Genomic DNA, 20,789 nt, shown 5'->3' with positions numbered 1-20,789 from the left:
GTTGTAATACAGGCTTTCTGGTTACTCCGCCAGATAAGATTCAGATTCCGTATATTCACACCAGCAGCTTGGAAAGCTCGTGGATTCTTCGCTGTACCAATAAACCATGGTAATAGCTTCTCAGAGCCATCCGCATTGCAACAAAAGAGGGCCGTTATCCGTGCTTTATCTTTCTTTCGACCTGGAAGTTGACGTGTTGAAAGACTCCGTGCAGGAGACCGCTTCCAGAAGAGGCCAGTCTCATCACAGTTAAACTGGTCCTTAAGGCTATACGCACTTAAGACTTGTTTAATCTCAAGCATCTCTTGATCTGCCTGAGCTGGAACACTTCCCTCCTCTCCATGATGTCGATACCATCTTACTGACCTCCTTGTCTGGAAGTTATGAAGCCATCCATTACTGAAAGTTGGCATCTCTTGCCCTGGGTAGATCTTCTCCCAAAAAGACTGAGCCTTTTGTCGAATAATCTCTGCAGAGATAGGTATTTGTTCCTCCACACGTATTATCCACTCAAATAAGGCGTTCTCTAGCTCTGGCCAGTTCTCACGGCGTTGGCGCTTTGCATCGCGGGTAGGGAGGGAATCGGCATCAAGATAGTCGTATTTGCGGGATAAGATATCAGAGATGAGACCAGATGAAAGAGTATGATCGTAGGTCTCCTGAAACCATTTGCGAAGGTCTTTCTGTGTTGCGTTTGGATGGAGGCGTTTTTGGGCTCGCAAAGCAGCCTTCTGGGACGTTGAGATAGGCTTCCTCTGAGGCATATTAGCTAATAAGAACCCCTTGATATAACGAGATTTTGTATGGGAGATAAGGCAAAGTTAACGAGACTCGCTGTAGCGAGGGATCTCGTTATTTCTATGGAGAATTAATTGAAGCAAGGAAAAAATCTCGTTATATCGAGGTTCTCGTTATAGCGAGGCTCGTTATAACGAGGTTTTACTGTACACGGTTAGACATCGGAATGCGGATACCTCTGTTGGTATTATTAGGTAGAAGTTACCGTACAAACATACTCATGCAGCACAATGCAGACTACTTGGATCGAAGAATGATGTTATTGATACTGGAGAAGTCCTACCTTACCATACATATGTACATAGACAACAAGAATGTAAGCTACCTTGGTTGGTAGGTATCTATCAATGTGGCTGAAGGAGCTGCCTGCGGGGATTTGTTTCTTAATTGGCCAATCATACGGTCATAAAATGAACTGACTCGTGCGACGGAGAGTTATCATTTGTGGCCACTGGCCGCTGGGTCAGTATCCACTAGATAGGTACGTCCCAAGGTCGGTAAGTATCCTCTTCCCTAGCCACACTCACAGGCAGCCACATTTTTGATTCGAATAGCGACTCCGTATTCAGTAATTATTATGACTATAACTGGTCCACATGAAGGGCGATCAGTCAATCATCATTTCCCACGCTTATCGTTGTGTGCCAGATTCAACAATTTGAAAGCTGAAATACAGAGTAGTCATTATTATCATGTAGGTGCCTATACTAAGGCGCCTTCATATGCATGCAAGTGCCGTCTGTTGATATCTTCCCTCCACTGCCGCCGCTTTATCCGTCTGCATCCCTGTGTCTACGATGCTCCTGGCAGCGGCAGAATGCATTAGGTCCGTCTATGCCGCAGCGCAACTGGTGGAGACCTGTACAAGCGCCTACCATTTGTCTAAGATGCTGATAGTAGGGCTAATCCAGGATAACTGTCCTTGTACGCCGTTGGCTGTTCTATCTGCTGACTGATGGTATAATCCTGGCACATCCAAAAGGGTTCCCTGTGAAGTTCAATGGCTGACGAAGGGCTGGTGAGCATGATTGACTTCGGTAAACGTGGGCTTGGTGGGCATCTGGCTGACGATGATGAGAGACATGGTGAAGCAGTCTTGTCCATTCTCTGATTGCTTTGACAGGGACGGTTAGGACTTTTAACCGTTACTTCTCAAGATCCTGCTGATACCTGACTGAGAAGGCTATACAGCGCTCTCAACTGAGAAGTGACACAGAATTAATGATGGAGTAGGCACTGGAGGCGCACTACCAACTGGTGTGGCCGTGAGACTAGTTATGAATACTTGACTTCATATTCAGCTCATCTAAATTTGATTCATTGACCAATGCTATGACAACTGACTGATCATAATCAGCTGCAAATGCCCTGGATTTGATGGGATCCGGTACCTAGTTTGGAATACATGCTTGATCACATGTAGCCTCATGACACTGCGTGCTTGCCCCATCTTTTTCCCAGATCGATGAGGAATTCATTTTACAATTTCATCACTTCTGTCTTCTTTCTCCATCATATTCGATTCATGGCTGATGGCAGAATTTCAAGTACTTACAGTCCCTCTAGGCCGTTCATACTGATGGAGGCAAGCACCGTGGACATGTGGTTCCATTCACTGTGGCCTAAAGATACACCAGTCTAGCTAGGACATCAACCTCAGCGTCTTTCCCCATCCTCATACCATCACCGTCGTTGTGCATGCCGGCATGCCAACCAACATCATCCCATCACCGGTGGTGGGATGATGTTGTTGATGACGATTATGTTGTTTGTCCTTTTGATGTTTGATGTCTGTGTTTTTGATTCTCCTTTGATCCTTCTCTGTTTCTTTTGTCATCCTCGGACTTTTTTTCTGGTGTTTTGGTCTGTGTTTCCTTCTTTTTTTCGTCCTTTTCATTTTTCCGTTTCCTTCGACAATTGAATCGAATCGTCAATCCCAAGACTCTGACATGTGTTAATACTCTGACCAAAACGTCAAGAGGAGAAGCCGGACTTCTATCCCCAACAATCTCTGAACAAAAGATCTTTGGTGGCCTCAAGGCGTGTCCAGTGACAAAAGCCGACAGATATGTCGACACCAGTAGGGGTTCATGCCCCAAAAGGAATTTTTGAATGCAAACGAAAGCAGAATGTGTGTGACAAGCAGAATGTGTGTGACAAGCAGAATGTGTGTGAAGATGAAGAACAGATTTTCGAGGATGGAATGGGGGGCGAAAAGACAAACAATAACACGAGAGGAAACGGAGAAAACAGCACAGGAAAGGAAGCAGGTGTAATGCTGAAGGGGTATCGTACTCTCACAAAAACGCTAGGGACAAATTCGACGAACAAACAAGTCGAGTCAACATTCAAGGGGTTGAACATGAAAAAAAGTCAAAAACACATACGCGAGGCACTGAGAAACGCAACAGATGAAGCTCAACAGACAAAGTGAACAACACGGAAACAGTAATCATTCGGGAAAAATGTCACGGCCTTGATAACACCGGCACCGTCGCGACATGAACATGTCGTCTAGTCAAATAGAGGGGATGGAAGAAGGCAGCGAGGCGGTTGGTCTTCGACCTCAGGCTGCGTCTGCATCTCCAACTTCCAACTGTCATTCTCATAACCAAGTGATGGTGCAAGAGTGAACTCATCAACGGGCCTCTTGCGGACGCGCACTCCAAGGTCCGTCAAAAGCGATCCGAATCGGCCCCTGTTGTCGAGCGAATCCAAGTCCGGCCTTTCTTCAAGAAACTCAAGCGTACGGCGAAGAAGAAGAGGCAGGGGTATCTTATGATATTCAGTCGCCTCAAAATCATCGAATTCCTCCGTTGCTGGACGAACAATGCCCGGAGAACCTGGGCTCAAGCATTGTATCTGCTGAAGAACCGATCTGTGGCGGAATGGGGGCGAAGGGGTCCTTGGAGCGTCAGGGGGATAATTCTCATCAATCGTGGGATGCTCTCCAGCTTTGATCATGATATTTTCGAATTCCTGGCCGGGGGACTTGATCTCCGGGAGGTCGTCTGGTATAGCAAAGAGACCCTCAAGGCGTCGGACAGCTTGCTCACGGCGCTTCTTTCTGTTCTCCTCGCGATGCCATCTCCAAGTTTCAAAGTCGGCTGCGCGCCACTCGCCGCCTTGCATCAGAAAATCGTGCGACTGCTCCTGCTCCTGTCGCTCATCCTCTTCCAAGGCGTACAAATCCTGGAGGAGTTGTCTGAAGGAATCGTTGTCATCGTTTTTCTCCGTTCTGTACTTGGCTCGCGCGGATCCAGCGCGGAGGGCAAACCAGGCCCGATACGATGCGCGCTGCAGGACCTGTCGGCATTGGTCTTCATAGTATGCAAGTTGATGACGGAACTTCTGCTTCTGGTATTCTTCTTGAATGAAGATGACATCAATAAAGTCCGCAGCGAATTGGGCGAACATAGTGGCAATGACCATCTCCATGCCGGGATCATCGCCCACTTGAAGGCTTGTGCAAAGAGGATTTGAGCTCAAAATTCCCTCACCAGCCCTTCCGGTCCGCTTCTGGAATGTTGACTGCAGGAGATTAAACAGCCTGGAGATGGAAATGGTGTACACAGTTGTGCCTTCGCTCCACACAGACCAAATATCACGAATGTCGTGGGGCATCCAGTTGAAATGGCGGGCAAACAGACTTCTGTATTTCCAGTCATAGCCAAGGACATAGTTACGTTCGCCAAAGACTGCACCTTTTTCCGCAATGGGCAGAATGGCGAAGAGCAGGCGGGCTCGCTGGCTGTCTTCTTCCATTCTGTAAATCTCGGTGACGAAAAGATCGCAGTATCGGATGGGTTCACAGTCTGTGTCGTCGAAGAGATACAAGTTTTCGCGCCTGATATGCATGTCTTTTCCCGCTTCGAGACTGTTCAGATAAAGGTGATAGTCGATTATGCCCCATGGGTGTTTGACGGAAGATGTGAGTGCCTCTGGTTCAACTACGTCGGTGTCTTCAGTAGCACTTGATGGGACCCATGGCGCGAAGCTAAAGGAACTCTCTGACTCGTCGTATGTTTCGTCTTTGACCTCCAGCGCCATCACTTCAGCAAGGGCTTTCCTGGTGGCAGAAGTCCCGTTGACGAGGTGGATGTCCCTGTCACTTCTTCTCATCTGGAAGCGACGCAAGCTGCGAGCCCTGCCGATATTCTTGAAACGCTTCACCTTGGAAGGCATGAGGGGCATTTTCAAGGAGGCAGGCCTTCGTCTCTTGGAGTCGCTCGCGTTGAGAAGTGTGAAAGTCAGGCCTCGATAAGGGAGAGATGAGGGAGACGAGGTGAGAGAAACAAGGGTACTGTGAGACAGTGTGGTTAAGCTAACGAAGCTCTGCAGATATCCGGAAAGCTGAGGAAGCTGGTGTTGATAGAATGTGTTTGGATGGAGGAGATGAGAAGGAGAGAGAGAGGTATGGGAGATGAGAAGTGAAGAGACTGGGCATACAGTGAAAGCAGAAGCGATATGACGCGCTAGCGTGGCGAAAAATAGCAGGGCAACACCAGAAAGCAATGTTTTGTTCTTGTCTAAACGTCCAAAGTGGGCTCTACGTGAGTCTTTATGATTACGTCTTTCGGTTACTCCAGAAGACCAGGACATACAGGGCCGGTAGACCACAATGGCCTCTGTTATTAGACCAGAGGGTCTTACACTTAGGTTTCATGCGCATGAAGCTTGATCTACAAATATAGCTGTCAATGATGCGATCCCGCGTAACCTGATCGGGGCGCGTGAGGTGAGGCATCGTAGATCTGGACTCTGTATGAAGCCTTCACTGCACTGCCGGTTCCGGAAGTCTGTTTGTGCCTTAGGCCAGCCCCCGGGCAAGAATCCGTAGCAACAAACAAGAAGGGACACTTTCTAGAAAGTCTAGATTGCATTGAAACGTCTTTCATCCTACACGGCATTGAAGCCTCGATTTGTCAGTTGCAATTTCAAACAGTGTGTCTTTCTTTGTCTCTGGTGCTTGCTGTCCCCCTTTGATACAAATCAAGGCCAAGATACGATTGTCAAGATGGTGTTTCGAAAGGAAGAGCTTGTAGCTGGTGCAGCCGGTTGATGTGTTGTAGAGACTCCCTTCGTGCTGGGAATATCACCTCTACAGAGCAGAGCTGCAGGCTTCGAGACAAGTTTCTATATCTGGGTCTCTTTGTAAGTTTCAAAAGCTGATGAAGCGATATGAGTTCTACAAGTATCAGAGTAAGACTATGTTTCAGTCAAAAAAAAAATTGACTCTACGATCACATCGAAGACAGCTATTTCTTCTCATGCAAAAACCTGGGTATTCTTCTTGAAACGAAACATAGCAACCTATACTGGGATCTTGGCAACACAAAGCTAACACATACTAAGACAGGTGAGAATATTTGTTAAAAGAGATATGCATAGAGTACATGAGTTTGTCAACGTGGTCTATTCAGACATAACTCGTTCAAACCAGGTCCTGTTCTGCCGGCGTTTCTTCTGTTCGCCCTTCCACGCCAGGGCCCATACAGCGCCGATCAGATATCCACCCAGATGGGCAAAGTGATCGAGCTTCATAACACGGAAGGGGGATACGAGGTTGAAAATTTCAAAGGCGACGAAGCCGGTCAGGAGGACCCATCCTTTGGCGGATATAACCTCTTGCCATTCCCGGGGGAGGAAGAAGATGGTGAATCTCTCCCTGTTGTGTGCGTAATCAGTCAGTCATTCCGAAGCACTCTCCAATTTCTGGGAACTATATAAAAGAATGAAGGTACAAGATGCTAATACGTACTGGCTGTGAAGCAGACACCATGCCGCGACGATGCCGGAAATCGCACCACTGGCTCCCAGAGACGTGATCATTAATTGACCCATTAGGACGTGACCTGTCAAAGATAACATGGAACCAAAAGCGCCTGCAGCCATATAAAGACCCAGGAAATTGCCTCGTCCTATATCATCGTGGACTGGGCACGGTCAGCATCAAAAGGCCCTGCGAGAGGTTTCACCAGCACTCACGTTTCGTCCCAATAAACCACAACATGAGCATGTTCAATAACATATGTTTGAACTGCTGATGACTGAAGACATTTCCGACAATGCTCAGGGGATGGGGCTTGAAAGGAACACTGATAAAGTAACGATTGAGCATTCGCCACGCCGGTGGAAACTTCCAAAGAAGGAAGATGGTTAGATTCGCACCCATTATGGCGAACGCAGTGGCGGCTGCTGGGGGCATATCCGGCCACAGGCGGTCTGCCCTCGCTGGGGCTTCATAATTTGCGGCAAAGGCATAGCTGAGGCCAAGGACGAGAAGAGTGAGCGCGAGACTTGGCAGAATGCGACGAGCCTGTTTGACAGCAATGAGTTTGCGTCCCTCTTCACTCAAGCAAAAGACTTACCGTGCTCAATTTTTCTGCCGCTTCCACATTCCAGTCCGTCGCTTGCAAGTGGTGCTTCTGGATCCAGGCAAGTAAAGGGCGCTCTGCAGGATCCGCGCGTTCTCGTACTAGACACCAGGGAAACTCAGTACCTCCGTCAATGGTAGGCATCTGCCTCTCAGCTGGATCTACTCACCCTCTAGTGCCGAAGAGTCGTCGAACTTTTGCAGAGCTGTATTCTGCTTGACCTGGCGCAACAGTTGTTCTCGCTCTTTATTCTCATTCTCCAGCCATTCCTTGCGCTTTCTCTCTTGTTCCGCTAGGAGTCGCGCCTCATTCCGCTCCCGAATTTCCTTCAGGACACTCTTGCCGTAGGGGTCGTTCGAGTCACCGCGCTCAGCACCGAATGTTCCGGATTGAGGCTTGTACAGTCCGAGTTCTTCAGCTCGCTTAATAAGCTTCTGCTGCTCCTCGAGTTCTTCTCTTTCGATACGAGCGAGAATGGCGGCATCTTCATCTAGCGGATAGTTCTCGCGCAGCCACTCCAGGGCAGCATCACGACTGGACGGGGGAACGGAGCGAGTTATGTCTTTGGGCAGGTCGAGGTCGAGAGTACCGGCAACACGTCTGCCGTGCAGTACGGCAAGTACCCGATTGCCTGTCGCCGGAGATATTTTTGCTCGGGGTCCGAAGATTTTGTTGATCTCAGCCGGGGAGAAGGGCTCGGAGCGAGGCGGGACGCCATGTTCAGCGGGAGGAGCGGAGTGTGAAAGTAAAGGAACGGAGGTACTGAACGACCTGACGGAATTCGGCGAATGGGCCTGATTAAATCGATTGGCGATCAGAAATGGCACCGAATGAAGTCTCTGGCCAAATGTACGAAGAGGTCGTCTGAATGTACTGTACGAACGACATGTGAAAGAAGTGCGGAGATCGCAAAGCATGGAGCGGAACATGGCTGATCTGAACGGAAGCAAGCCCGAAGGGGCAAGCCCCGAGCATGGAGTCCGCCATGCTACACAGAGCGCATTGCTCATATCCTGCGATTTGGACTTGAGGTCCTGCTGCAAGGATATGCTAGAGGATGATGTTGTTGATGATAATGTAATGGGAGTGTTGGAGAAGTTCCATGTGGATGCGATATACAAAGCGGACCTCCGAGCGGCCTATCAATTTATCCGAACGGACGAGGTTCCTGAGTCGAACCATATATATAGAACAGGCGTTTTGAGTGTAAGAGTATCTTTGGGAATTAATTTACATTTTCTCTCCTTCTAGTGACACTTGAGTATATCAGCTTTCAAGCTGGTGGGAGGTAATCGCTGGGAAAACTACGTGGAATATCCTTATATATATATTGCTGTTACTACTGCTAATCCATCTGCAAAAAACATCAGCATGGCATTTCTCCAGGAATACTGCAACAAGGAGCTGCAGTCAGATACATCTTGGCATAGCCTGCGTCAAGGGACCTTAGCAAACGCTACCTTAGAACGAAAATGTTCATCGTGCCAAACATCCCAAGATGAATTCTATAAATATCACGTGGAGATAACGATAAGATTGAGCATGGCCTGGGCGATGAGACATCCCAAATATGATAACCCAGTATAGTCACTTTAAAGAAAACGAAAACCCTTGGTATCTGTTATTACTCAAGCTCAAGAAGATTTGCTCCACAGCTAGCCGAAATGTCAGAAGAGGCCCAGCCCATCGCCCTCGAAGCCTTTGCCGAAGCCATCAAGGAACTGCCCCTCTCCGCGGTGTACGCAAAGGTCTCCGAAATCAGGAATTCCATCGCACACCTGCGCCGCTCAAATAGCGAGCTTAGAGCGTTTATAGACGAGACCTGTGAGAGTGAGAGCGATAAGCGAGAGCTGGAAGGGTACATCGCAGAAAACGAGGGCGTCATCGCCACTATGAATGACCGAATTAGACTCCTGAAGACCGAGACTGAGAATCGAGGCGAACGATGGATTGAAGAGGAAATCGAGGCGGATACTAAAGTGGATGGAGACGAAACATCCACATCACAGCCTGTCATCAATGGTACTGCGGGGGATGAGCGGCCTAGAGCACACGAGGACGCGACGAGGAGGCCGGAAGATAGGCAGGCCAACGAGGAAGAAGGCGTCTACCTGTGAGACATCAGTGCTGCTGGTTGGCCTTCCCACCAGAAGATCGACATCGGACGGATTTATTCTTCTGTGTGCTGTCTGAAGCGACATGGCACCTGTGGAAGACGCTCCACCCAACTGCATCATAGTTACTGGTCTGGATGAGCAATCTCAGTCGCTAGGCACTGAGTTGCTTTCACCAACTCCCTGAGAGAGAAACGCACACCACCTAGAGGGTCACCTAGTGGATTCCAGCTGTGGTTGTTCTTCTATCGCAACATAGACTGACTCGGATTGCACTCGCCCTTGGGTCATGTCGCTCTTTACATGGCTTCTTGCGCAATGCCGCCATTTGCCAGACTGGACAACAGGCATCCCATGTTGAGCCTCGGAATTGAGTACATCAGCCAAACTACCATTGCATATGTTGATCGATTCGTTGTCTCTTCTGATTCTCTCAGCTAAATGTTAAAATCTATGCACGTCACAATAATCCCCAGAAGCAAATATCACAAGACAATGCTACCCAGCAGTAAAGTATTGCGACGGAAGTATGCAGAGGAGAAGTGTGAGATGCGAAATGATGTGGTATTCCAGTCGAACAGACATTGATGACAGCAGATGTACCAGAATTCCAGACGGACGAAAACGGACTTCGAAGGAATCTACGCGGACGGGAAAAATGCTCAAAGAAAAGCCACGGTCATTGCACCTGCTAGTAAGGGTACCCGGAATAGGAAACGCGAATCATCCAAGATCTTGATGCATGACCGTATGATGAAATACCAGTTCCAACACAGGTCAGCGGAAAACCGCTTAATGGTCGCTCAAAGTCAGAAAAGACATCCTCTAGCTCAACTAGAGCTTGGCTGACCCCAGTGACCTCCCGCGAGCGCCTCCTGGGGGATACGCTGCTGTTTGATGAACAAGTCAATCAGGGGCTGCATAGGCTCCATCTCCTTGTCGGAAACCAGCTTGTAGTATTTGGCGACGGTAACGAAATGGACGAAGCACATGTTCAAAATGTCATGTTTGTTGATGTGCCAAAACGGATTCAACCAATGTGCGTGGTACAGATGAGCATAGCAACGGAACATCTGTTTCATGATGCCTTGACAGTCCTTGTAGAAAGTCTGAGGAAAGCCGCTGGACTTGCCAATCCACTCCTCGCCGGTAGAATTCGCGTCGGCGCTACCGGGATTGGCATTTGTAGCTTCATGCAGTGCAAAGGTGTCAGGGGTGCCGGTGACCTTCTCGGTGGGGAACATGACCGGGTCATGGATCTTGCTGACAATCCACTTTTCAACGCGGTTGATGAACTTGGGAGCGGAGATCTTGGCGGCACGCCCGTCTACAAGCCAAGTATATGTCAAGCTATCGGGGAATTCAGTTAGAGGCGGCATGAAATTTGGACGTGTTCGTGGGATTTTCAGGGTCACTTACCGACCCGCAGACATAGTTGGACAGGTGCTTTCATTGCAGATAGGTAAACCAGTGACACCATTGACCTCCTGAATCACCTGAAGCATGCCGTGGAGCAAGCGGTATTGTTCAACAACTGTATGGGGTCGGACTATCAGCACCGAGGATCTGACCACACGGGGATGTATAAGAATCGCTTACTTTGATGAGCCAGCCATTCTCCAAGCTCCACATTCTTCGGACAAGCACACAGGGTCAGGAAGTTACCCTTTACATTCAAAGGGGCATACTTCTCCTGGAAAAAGTACTTGGGGGCGTCAGGGTCGTAAGGTGCAGGGCTGTCCACGCTCGGCGGAAACGATGGGGAGTTGGGTCCAGGAGCCACTTGAACAGATTGAGAGGCCGGGGACTGAGCAGAATTTCCGTTGTTCATCTTCGGAGCGTTGTTATTGTTATTCTTGTTATTACCACCTCTGCCAAATCCTTGGCGACTATAGGAATATCGAGTTAGCAAGTCAATTCACAACTCTGAGACTTTATGAGCGGGGAGAAAGAGGCCGAGTAAGGTGTCCGTAAAAGGGGTAGTACAAGAAGCGCACAGGAAAAAAAAACATGAGGGAAAGAAATCATGCAGGCTCAGGTGCAGGAAAGTTTTCTTCCTGCATCTGCAGCGCCGAGTCTGATCATTCTGCTGCCATATTGGGAATTCAGGGGACGGTGTGAAGGGGGTGTTCAGGAACAAATCCAACCTAAAAGAGAGCCGCGCAGCACACTTACACACTCTGAAAAAAGGTCGCCATTGTTGTTAACAGGGTCCCAGATAGCCAGCTAGACTAGACACCTAAGTAAAAAGATTGGGAAGAACAGGAACAGGAACAGTACAAAGAAGAAAGAGAGGACTCCGTAATATTGACTGCACTCCTACGACTCTCCAGTTGTTGATCTCCTCTATCGGTCTGGCCCTGTGGAGCTATTACCGCCGCTAAACCCTATTGGGTACGGAACGGATTATCTGGACGTTCCTGGAGACAATCAATACTCCATAGCTCAATCTCGATGGCTGTTCCTCCGACGAAAGCTCTGCAACAGGTGCTACTTTGACAGTTCACCACGATTGAGTGAGCGGAATCTATTTCTCTATTCATATTTGCGATTCCGTCTTCGGGAACAAATTAACCTGAACTTGCACTGGTGATTTCGCCGTTTGCGCGTCGGTCATAGGCGTTGATCTCTGTTACCCCAGAAGGGCCAGAGCACATTCAGAGAACACACATCATGTCTTCTTCCGATGAAGATGTGGTACGCCGGCCAGGAAGAACCACGGCTGCTGATCGAGCCGAGAGCCCTGTCGGTAGCGAACACAGCAACACTCCCGCTGCGCGCGATCCGAGTACCTTCGGATCGGATGCGGGAAACATGAATGGGGACGACGACGCTGACCTGTTTGGATCTGACGGGTCGGAAGGGGGGTTTGGCAATGAGGAGAAGTATGGAAGGCTTTTACAATGCTTTCAGTATTAAGATATACTGACCGCTTGTCAGTCGACAAAGGACACTCGACGACGAGGAGTTAGATTCGGGAGACGACATTGATCGCTACGACAGAGCCGGAGATCGCATGGATGAGGATGGCGTGGAAGGGGATTACCAGGAAACTGTGAACATTATGGACCTGAGTTTAGGCCGGGCGCCTGAGCCAGTGACTTCAAATGGTGAGGTACGTGGAGTAGGGCCGAAGGAGAGCATGCTTTCATGTTGGCTGACTCTATACACGCAGGTCTATACAATGCCAGTGCCAAATTTCTTGTCGATAGAGACAGAGGAATTCGACCCGGAGACGTACGTCGCGCCTCCATTCACTACTGCGGCGACTTCCCTGTGCTGGCGGCATGACCCGAACGACGAATCTCTTTTGCAATCAAACGCTAGAATTATCCGGTGGGAAGACGGTTCTTTAACACTCCAGCTTGCGTCGGCACCCAAGGAGCAGTACAGAATATCCACCAAGCCCCTGGCACCCACAAACAAGGCAGGCGAATACGATACAAAACTGGATTCACATGTCTACTTGGGAGCAGCCGCAGAGACGTCGTCGGTTTTCCGACTGACCTCACATCTAACCCATGGCCTCACTGTTCTTCCTACGACCGTGGAGACTGACGATGCGGTGCAGCGTCTGCAAGAATCTCTGGCTGCGGCTGCGCGAGGTAGCAAGAAGACAGCGGATGGATCGGCGCCAGTTATCGAGGTTAAGGAGGACCCTGAACTGGCCAAGCGACAGGCCGAAATGGCGGAGCGGGAGAAACTCAAGGCTGCACGTCGCCGTCAGCAGCTCGCAGAGCGTGAACTCGACCGTGGTCGTCGTGTCGGCTTCTCCCACCGCTCAGGTGGTGCTGGTCTGACCGTAGGTGGTCTAGAAGATGACGACGGCCTACTCGCTACGCGACCCCGCGCACGCAAGCCTCGCAAACCCAATCGTCGTGGTGAAATTTATACCGATGACGAAGAAGATTACGATCGTCGCGGACGCACGAGGGAAGATGAGTACGACGAAGACGATGGCTTCCTTGTTGGCAGTGACGAAGAGCCTGAGATTATTGAAGATGATGAGGACGAGGAGATCCTCGAGGATGACGAGATGGACGCGGAAGGCGAAGAGGAGGAGGATGTCCCTGCCCAGAGACCCGCCAAAGAAAAGCGGCCGGCACCAGAGCGACCTGTTTCGGAAGCAGGAGCATCCGGAACGCCACCGGTGAGGAAGAAGAATCGCTACATCGTTGATGATGACGATGAGGACGAATAATCTTCCGTCCTAGGCCGTTTGCGCCGCCCTCGAATGGTCCTTGGCCTCGTGACCACGCTCTCCTAATTAATGACCCTGCATCCTGGAACAGCTTCTCGGAGTCAGTGAAATTGTATTTAGTAACGAGAAAATTAGAGGCCATGATGAAGATCGATCGTCCATTGTCGCCCTAGTATACAAAATCTCCGCCGCTCTACGTAGGTTCTTACCCGACTAAAAAGCTCTATTGAAATTATGTATTGCTCCATTGCAATACTAGGAGCGCGAGTCAGGCATTGGCAAGAATGGTATTGATCGATTCGGTCCATAAGGCAGCAAATAGAAGTGGTATCTGGCACAGTATGTCGTCGCACCCAGGACAAATCTCCCACAAGCCTTAACTCCCCAGCATAAATTATTGCCTAATCCCGTGACACCAATCACGTAGGTAAACAAATAGATCGCTCATACCGAAACCGCACCCTCCGGGTACTCGTGCGGTGCAAATTCAAACTTGGCTATAACATCTCTGGCGCTTCGGATTACACGAAAGCAAAGCATATCCTCTTCCCGATGGTCCTCATGGGAGACAGGTGAACAAGATCTGGGTTCGTTTGGGGATTCCACAGTTCGAGATCGATGCCATCTATGCTGGCGGGCCTCCATTTCCTCAATGAGAGAAAGTAATGTTGGCGAATCCGAGCACTTCACCTGACCAGCAGGATCTACCGGGCCGCCTGTAATAGCGCTTCTGACAGTTTGTCGAAGCCAGTCCTTCCAAGCCTCTGCGGGGTTTGGGGAGTTCTGTGTCACTGAAGCCACATAAGCTGGCGGGGCTGCTAACTTGCCGAGTTCTTCAGCGTCAGCTTGCGACACTCGCAGCCAAGCATCCGCAACGACATTCAAGAGGGTTCCAGTAAACATGACATTCTGCATCCCCAGAGCAAAGCTTGTGGGACAGACCTCACAACGAATGACAGCCCGCGCTGTTTTGGCAGCAATAAATAATGAACACAACGTGTGTTGAGATATTGGAAAGGGAGCAAGGGAAGAAAGATGACTGAGGCATAGATACAAGTATGATAAGCAGGTACACTGAGAACTGTTACCACCGTCCGAGCTGGGGGATGATACGCTAGGAGAATCAATGAGCGTCAAGCTCGACGGTAATGTGAACGGAGAAGACGTTGCGGCCGTTACGCTGGAGAAATCAGGCCAAGGACCGGTAGTCGCAGGGATAGGGTCGAGCGAACTACCGGCTTCCAACTGCCATAGGTGATTGTGACTATCGTCAGTAGATAATAGGTTAGGAAAAGCCTGTGGCATTCGCATTGGTGCGGTGTACACTGGAGGACAAAGTCGCAGGGCATCTGATGCTGCTGTAGCTTCAGCCCCGGCTTCCTCAGTCAAAATCCCACCATCATCTATATCAGCCCACATCCCATTGTCTGTGATTTCATATACGGATGCATCATTGTCCTCACGGGGTCGCTTTTTCGGTGGGCGTCCCATCGGCTTCTGTAATGAATAGTGGCAAGGAAGGGACTGCTTAAGGCAACGACTACAGCCCGTAGCTTCACCAGAGCATTTCAACTTCCGTTTCCCTATCGAAGCTTGTCAGGCCTCAGTATTCACTTGAGAACGATCCTGCATCGAGGAGTACCTACTGCACTCGTCACAAGCCGCATGCCTTTTCAAAGGCGGTACCGAGGCGGTGTCATGACTACTGCTAGGAGGGAGAGGTAAACTATCGAATTGCATGCCGAATGATGTGGATGGAAATTTTACAACACAGTATTGGATGAGCTCAAAATTGGTCGTTGGCAATAACCATAGTGCTGGAGACGTACAGCGATAAATAACAGAATAATGATGACAGTGGGGGCCTACTGATATTATCCATGGAAGATCAGCGAAATGCGATAAATGAGGATATCAAGGCGGTGTATCACGTGGGCGGTCAGCAATCTCATTTTCGGGGAAAAGCAAAAAAACAGAGAGAGAAAAAAAGTCCGCTTGAAAATTGCAGCTTATCGTTCAAAGCTTTCTTGTTGGACGAACGCAGCCGCTTTTCGCCAATATGAATGGTTCGAAAGCTTCCAAGAAGCGCAAGGCAGTTACTCGTGATGTGGAGGAGGAGGCAGGCGTGTTTTCTGGAGACGAATTGAACACAGACAACCTTGATGGAGCGCTTTCGGATAACGCCAACGACCTGTCGAGTGACGAGGATGAGAGCGATTCAGAGGTCGAGTTGATCGATGACTTTAGTGATGAAGATGATGAGGAAGAAGAAGACGTACTCGACAGTGATGAGATTCCGTCGGATGGAGAGGATTTAGCCAAGAAAAAGTCAAACACCGCGCCTGGTGAACTTGGCGCAGCGATGGATGATGGTGAGAGCTCGAGCGAGGGAGAACAGTTGAACTATCGCATTGAAAAGGACGCCAATGGGAATGACCGCTTCGTCTACGACGAGATCAATCCGGACGATAATTCTGAGTATTCTGATATCGAGGAGAATGCAAACACTATCGGCGACATTCCTCTTTCATTTTACGATCAATATCCTCATATCGGTTACGACATCAACGGGAAGAAGATTCTGCGCCCCGCGAAAGGCGAAGCTTTAGACGCGCTGCTCGATAGCATTGAGATACCCAAGGGTTGGACAGGTCTTACTGATCCTTCCACTGGTAAACCTCTGGAGCTGAGCCAGGAGGAGCTGGAGCTGCTGCGCAAAGTTCAAATGAACGAAATTCCCGAAGATGGTTACAACCCTTATGAGCCCACCGTTGAGTGGTTTACCAGTCAGCAGGAAATCATGCCATTGAGTGCTGCGCCAGAACCTAAACGGCGGTTTGTGCCCTCGAAACACGAAGCTAAGCGGGTTATGAAGATTGTGAAGGCAATCAGAGAAGGCCGGATCCTCCCATTTAAGCCTCCCACGGAAGAGGATGAGGAGGATGATACGATCATCAAGTACGATCTCTGGGCCGATGAAGCGGAGCGGAAGGATCATCCTATGCATATCCCTGCACCTAAACTTCCACCTCCAGGCTATGAGGAAAGTTACCACCCGCCTCCAGAGTACTTGCCTAGTCAGAAAGAACGAAAGGCTTGGGAGGAAGCTGACCCTGAAGACCGGGCCAGCGAGTTTCTCCCTAACGATTTCGGTTCTCTGCGCAGAGTTCCTGGCTATGAAAACTTTGTCAAGGAGAAGTTCGAGCGGTGCCTGGATCTTTACCTGGCCCCTAGAGTTCGTAGGAGCAAGTTGAACATCGACCCTGAAAGCCTTTTGCCCAAACTTCCGAGCCCTGAAGAGTTGAAACCGTTCCCCACTGCTTGTGCTACCGTGTTCAGAGGGCATAAGGGTCGGGTACGTACACTGGCTGTTGATCCTTCCGGTCTGTTGCTGGCTACTGGTGGCGATGACGGAACTGTTCGTGTTTGGGAACTTCTTACGGGCCGCCAATTGTGGAGCGTGAAATTGAGCGAGGAAGACCCTGTTAATGTTGTTCGCTGGAGACCGGGCAAGGATGCTCTTATCCTCGCTGCAGCGGCTGGCGACGACATTTTCCTTGCTGTTCCTCCAATTGTTGACCCAGCAATTGAAAAAGCTAGCCTGGACATTCTGGATGCGGGCTGGGGATATGCTGCATCTGTCCCTCCTCCCACTCCTGCTGAAGCAAACAAGAAGAACAATCCTCCTAAGTGGATGCGTCCTTCATCGTCTCTTGCTGATTTGGGAGTCTGCGCTGTCATCCCTCTTCGCTATGTCGCCAAGTCCCTTTCGTGGCATCGCCGTGGTGACTACTTTGTCACGGTTTGCCCTGGCTCATCAACCCCAGCTTCGGTGGCCATTGCCATCCACACTCTGTCCAAGCATCTGACTCAGTACCCTTTCCGCCGGCGTATCAAGGGCGGCGGTCCTCCTCAGGCTGCTCACTTCCACCCCTCGAAACCGATCCTCTTTGTCGCAAACCAGCGAAGCATTCGCGCATACGATCTTTCACGTCAACTTCTCGTCAAGATTCTACAACCTGGTGCTCGCTGGATTTCTTCCTTCGACATCCACCCGACTTCCTCCACCGCTTCCGGTGGAGACAATCTTATTGTCGGCTCGTATGATCGCCGTCTCCTTTGGCATGATCTCGAATTGTCGCAGCGTCCTTATAAGACGCTGCGCTACCACCGCAAGGCCATCCGTGCTGTCAAGTTCCACCCAGGCGGCCGCTACCCCCTGTTTGCAGATGCCAGTGACGACGGCTCGCTTCAAATCTTCCACGGCAGTGTTACCGGAGATATGCTCAGCAATGCCACCATTGTACCGCTCAAGGTTCTCAAGGGACACAAAATCACTGGCGAACTCGGTGTGTTGGACGTCGACTGGCATCCCAGAGAACCATGGTGTGTCAGTGCAGGCGCAGATGGAACTTGCCGTCTCTGGATGTAATCACATGTCGATTCGAAGCGTACATATTGGGATTTCCAACTGTTAATTTATCAGGTCATGTCTACATGAGAGGCGTCTTGGTGTGCATCAATGTTTTCGTCAATAGATATATCCGCTTTATAAAAGTTATTGTCCTTCTAAAAATTGTTTTCCTCAAAATTAGGTCCTCATCTGATGGTCCAAGCAACCTGCCATCCCGATCTCAAGTCTGATTTTTGGAGACATTACATGGAAAACGAACCATTGGTAGCCTCATTGATTGCAATTTTCCAAGCAAGCGAGGAGATTGCCAGCATCTGCACATGCAAAGCTTTTGGTATGACCATTATTTCGTACGTACACAATGCTTTCGTTGACTTTGTACGCCACTCTAGTCGGATATCTACAACACGCCGCCGCTCCACTCCCTCCTGAGCTTCTCATACTTTTTGAGATCGGTAACACTGGGCCGAATGAAAGCCTTAGCGGCAACGAAGTCCTCAAAGCTGATCTGATCGCGTCTCTTGATCGCAGAGTAACCCGCACGGCGCAGCAAACTTCCCAGATCCGCACCGCTGAATCCTTCGCATTCTTCGGCGAGCCTCCTCATATCTTCGTTGAACTCGATAGGAAGCTTGCGAACAAGGGTCTGCAAAATCTCCACACGCTCCAAGGGATTAGGCAGGCTGACGTAGAGAAGCGTTTCAAGACGACCTGGACGAAGCATGGCAGGGTCGATAATATCCGGTCTGTTAGTGGCGGCAATCACGTAGATACCTTGACGGCTGCTGCCGAGGCCGTCAAGCTCGGTCAGCAGGGTATTGACGACACGTGCGGAAGCTTCGGACAGAGCATCATCTCTGCGGGGGACCAGGGCATCAAGTTCGTCGAAGAAAATAATGCAAGGGACTGACGAGCGGGCACGAACAAAGACCTGCCGTACTGCACGCTCTGACTCACCCACGAACTTGTTGAGCAGCTCAGGTCCCTTGACACTGATGAAGTTGGCGCGCGACTCATTGGCCACAGCCTTGGCCAGCAACGTCTTACCACAGCCGGGGGGACCCCAAAGCAGGACACCTGTGGGTGCCGTAATACCCACGTTCTCATAGAGCTCGGGAGATTTGATTGCGTCCACGATCGCAGTATTGAGTTCTTCGCGAATCCCTCCCAAAGCACCAATGTCTGCCCATGTAGTGTCTGGTATAGTGGCGAAGCCCTCACGCTTGGAGGACGGCTGGATTTTGGGAAGAGCGGTAAAAAAGTCTGCATTGGAGACATAGACCATCTGCGTCTCGTCACCGAGGGGGGTCTCCTTCGCGTGATTGATAAGCCGTCGCAGCTCTTTGACTTTAGGGCTCAGATCATCAAGATCTCCTATGTCCATCTCTTCCCCACTATTCGATTTGAGTAGTTCCAGGTATCGTTTGATAGCCGCAGAGCCTGCTGTGGAGACCAAGTCGTTGAGATCAGCGCCGACAAAGCCCGGTGTCCGTTTGGCCAGAGTCTTGAAGTCTAAGTCGTCAGCGAGACGCATTTTTCGGGTAAGCGCTCTCAGGATCTGCTCTCTGACTGGTTCCGAGGGGACGGTCATGTTGATTTCCTTATCAAATCTACCCCCGCGACGCAGGGCTGCGTCCAAACTATCCGGTCGATTGGTAGCCGCTAGAACGATCACGGGCTTGCCGTCGGTTTTGTCCAGTGCTAGGTCGTCCATGCATGTTAAGAGCTGAGCAACTATGCGTTTCTCCATCTCTCTTTGTGCACTTTCTCGCTTCGGGGTGATAGCGTCGATTTCGTCGATGAAAATGAGGCAAGGCGCAAGCCTTCTGGCTTCTTCGAAATGCTCTCGTAGAGCCTTTTCGGACTCTCCCGACATTCCCGACACGATGGATGGAGCAGATATTGGGATGAATGGGACGCCTAGTTCTGCCGCGAACGCATTGGCGATCATTGTCTTACCGCAACCTGGCGGACCATGCAATAGCACACCACGGGGTGGCTGAACATTTGACGACACGAAAACTTGTGGACGGGTCATCGGTAGGATGAGGAGATCTCCCAAACTCTGAATCACGTCGTCCAATCCACCCAGGTCCGCAAGGCTCACGTGTGTCGGAGGCGAGCGATCAACGGCCACGTCGGCCTTGCGTCGTTTGGACGATTGAGATTCACCTCCATGTTGTCGTCTCTTGGTCGGGACTGGTGCAGGCGTAGGTGCGCTTTCAGAAGCACTGGGCTCGGCAGACTTTTGCGGTTTCGAAGTGGTATTCCATGCGCCTACAATGCTCCGATTGAGACTGTTGGATTCCTGTGATCGTCAGAAATGCAAGCATGGAGAGAGGTTCATATGTCGCGTACTGGAGCAGGTTGGGTTTGCTCCTCCAGACCCTCGAAATCACCATTCACTGAATCTTCTTCATCTTCGCCGAGCACATCGCTTTTAACCACTTCCACGACCCTTTCAATACTGTCCTCTAATATTCTCTTCGGCTTCCTGTTCAGGCTGGAATTTGATCGCTTGATGGTATCGTAGATCGCGGGCACCGAGAGACGGATCCGATCGTTCTCCCCCTGATCATCGATGATCTTGCGCACGATCTGGTAAACCTAGAATAAAAGAAAGTCAGTTTATTATAGATGTACGCCAATACGGCGAGCATTATCCTCGGTTTCTTCTCACCTCGCGATCCAGGCCTTGCCTCAGAGTCGACCTACCCCCACGGGACTGACGCATCTTCTTCAAACGCAGGGGCTGTCTGCGCAAGAACAGTCCCGTCCAAAGCGTGACGCTAAAAGTGATGCCAATCTATTAGAAAATCCCACGATTCTCTATATTTTTTGGGCCATCGGGGAAATAGATTTACCGCGGTCGGCTTTCTCAGAAG

General features: G+C 50.1%; 8 protein-coding genes across 8 annotated transcripts, besides 4 other annotated features; 3 read left to right on the top strand and 5 right to left on the bottom strand.

Annotated features, from left to right (window-relative positions):
- Positions 1 to 581: part of a mobile genetic element that runs on past the window's edge.
- A 309-nt stretch (positions 582 to 890) lies between these two features.
- Positions 891 to 938: a microsatellite.
- Positions 891 to 939: a microsatellite.
- A 1,982-nt stretch (positions 940 to 2,921) lies between these two features.
- Positions 2,922 to 2,973: a microsatellite.
- Positions 2,974 to 3,312: 339 nt separating this feature from the next.
- NFIA_016500 (uncharacterized protein) lies at positions 3,313 to 4,983 on the bottom strand (the record flags this gene model as incomplete). Its single annotated transcript, XM_001264850.1, has 1 exon — positions 3,313 to 4,983. One exon carries the CDS (start codon positions 4,981 to 4,983, stop codon positions 3,313 to 3,315), a length of 1,671 nt encoding a protein of 556 aa, XP_001264851.1.
- Positions 4,984 to 6,213: 1,230 nt separating this feature from the next.
- NFIA_016490 (rhomboid protease PCP1) lies at positions 6,214 to 8,185 on the bottom strand (the record flags this gene model as incomplete). The annotated part of the gene is made up of 5 exons (XM_001264849.1): positions 6,214 to 6,466; positions 6,560 to 6,734; positions 6,787 to 7,117; positions 7,170 to 7,276; positions 7,345 to 8,185. The coding sequence occupies 5 exons, from the start codon at positions 8,183 to 8,185 to the stop codon at positions 6,214 to 6,216; spliced, it is 1,707 nt and encodes a 568-aa protein (XP_001264850.1).
- A 654-nt stretch (positions 8,186 to 8,839) lies between these two features.
- Positions 8,840 to 9,292, top strand: NFIA_016480 (uncharacterized protein; the record flags this gene model as incomplete). The annotated part of the gene is made up of 1 exon (XM_001264848.1): positions 8,840 to 9,292. One exon carries the CDS (start codon positions 8,840 to 8,842, stop codon positions 9,290 to 9,292), a length of 453 nt encoding a protein of 150 aa, XP_001264849.1.
- Positions 9,293 to 10,119: 827 nt separating this feature from the next.
- On the bottom strand, positions 10,120 to 11,487 carry NFIA_016470 (Mob1/phocein family protein; the record flags this gene model as incomplete). Its single annotated transcript, XM_001264847.1, has 4 exons — positions 10,120 to 10,639; positions 10,709 to 10,823; positions 10,889 to 11,178; positions 11,465 to 11,487. 4 exons carry the CDS (start codon positions 11,485 to 11,487, stop codon positions 10,120 to 10,122), a joined length of 948 nt encoding a protein of 315 aa, XP_001264848.1.
- Positions 11,488 to 11,962: 475 nt separating this feature from the next.
- On the top strand, positions 11,963 to 13,490 carry NFIA_016460 (Paf1-complex subunit LEO1; the record flags this gene model as incomplete). The annotated part of the gene is made up of 3 exons (XM_001264846.1): positions 11,963 to 12,174; positions 12,230 to 12,404; positions 12,465 to 13,490. 3 exons carry the CDS (start codon positions 11,963 to 11,965, stop codon positions 13,488 to 13,490), a joined length of 1,413 nt encoding a protein of 470 aa, XP_001264847.1.
- Positions 13,491 to 13,934: 444 nt separating this feature from the next.
- On the bottom strand, positions 13,935 to 14,981 carry NFIA_016450 (Zn(II)2Cys6 transcription factor rglT; the record flags this gene model as incomplete). Its single annotated transcript, XM_001264845.1, has 2 exons — positions 13,935 to 14,455; positions 14,564 to 14,981. The coding sequence occupies 2 exons, from the start codon at positions 14,979 to 14,981 to the stop codon at positions 13,935 to 13,937; spliced, it is 939 nt and encodes a 312-aa protein (XP_001264846.1).
- A 568-nt stretch (positions 14,982 to 15,549) lies between these two features.
- On the top strand, positions 15,550 to 17,922 carry erb1 (ribosome biogenesis protein ERB1; the record flags this gene model as incomplete). Its single annotated transcript, XM_001264844.1, has 1 exon — positions 15,550 to 17,922. One exon carries the CDS (start codon positions 15,550 to 15,552, stop codon positions 17,920 to 17,922), a length of 2,373 nt encoding a protein of 790 aa, XP_001264845.1.
- A 382-nt stretch (positions 17,923 to 18,304) lies between these two features.
- On the bottom strand, positions 18,305 to 20,638 carry NFIA_016430 (putative AAA family ATPase/60S ribosome export protein Rix7; the record flags this gene model as incomplete). The annotated part of the gene is made up of 3 exons (XM_001264843.1): positions 18,305 to 20,212; positions 20,263 to 20,511; positions 20,585 to 20,638. The coding sequence occupies 3 exons, from the start codon at positions 20,636 to 20,638 to the stop codon at positions 18,305 to 18,307; spliced, it is 2,211 nt and encodes a 736-aa protein (XP_001264844.1).
- Positions 20,639 to 20,789: the final 151 nt, after the last annotated feature.

Source organism: Aspergillus fischeri, genomic scaffold, assembly GCF_000149645.3.
Source record: "Aspergillus fischeri NRRL 181 1099437636249 genomic scaffold, whole genome shotgun sequence".
Lineage (NCBI taxonomy): Eukaryota > Fungi > Ascomycota > Eurotiomycetes > Eurotiales > Aspergillaceae > Aspergillus > Aspergillus fischeri.
This window is presented reverse-complemented; position numbering and strand designations above follow the sequence as displayed.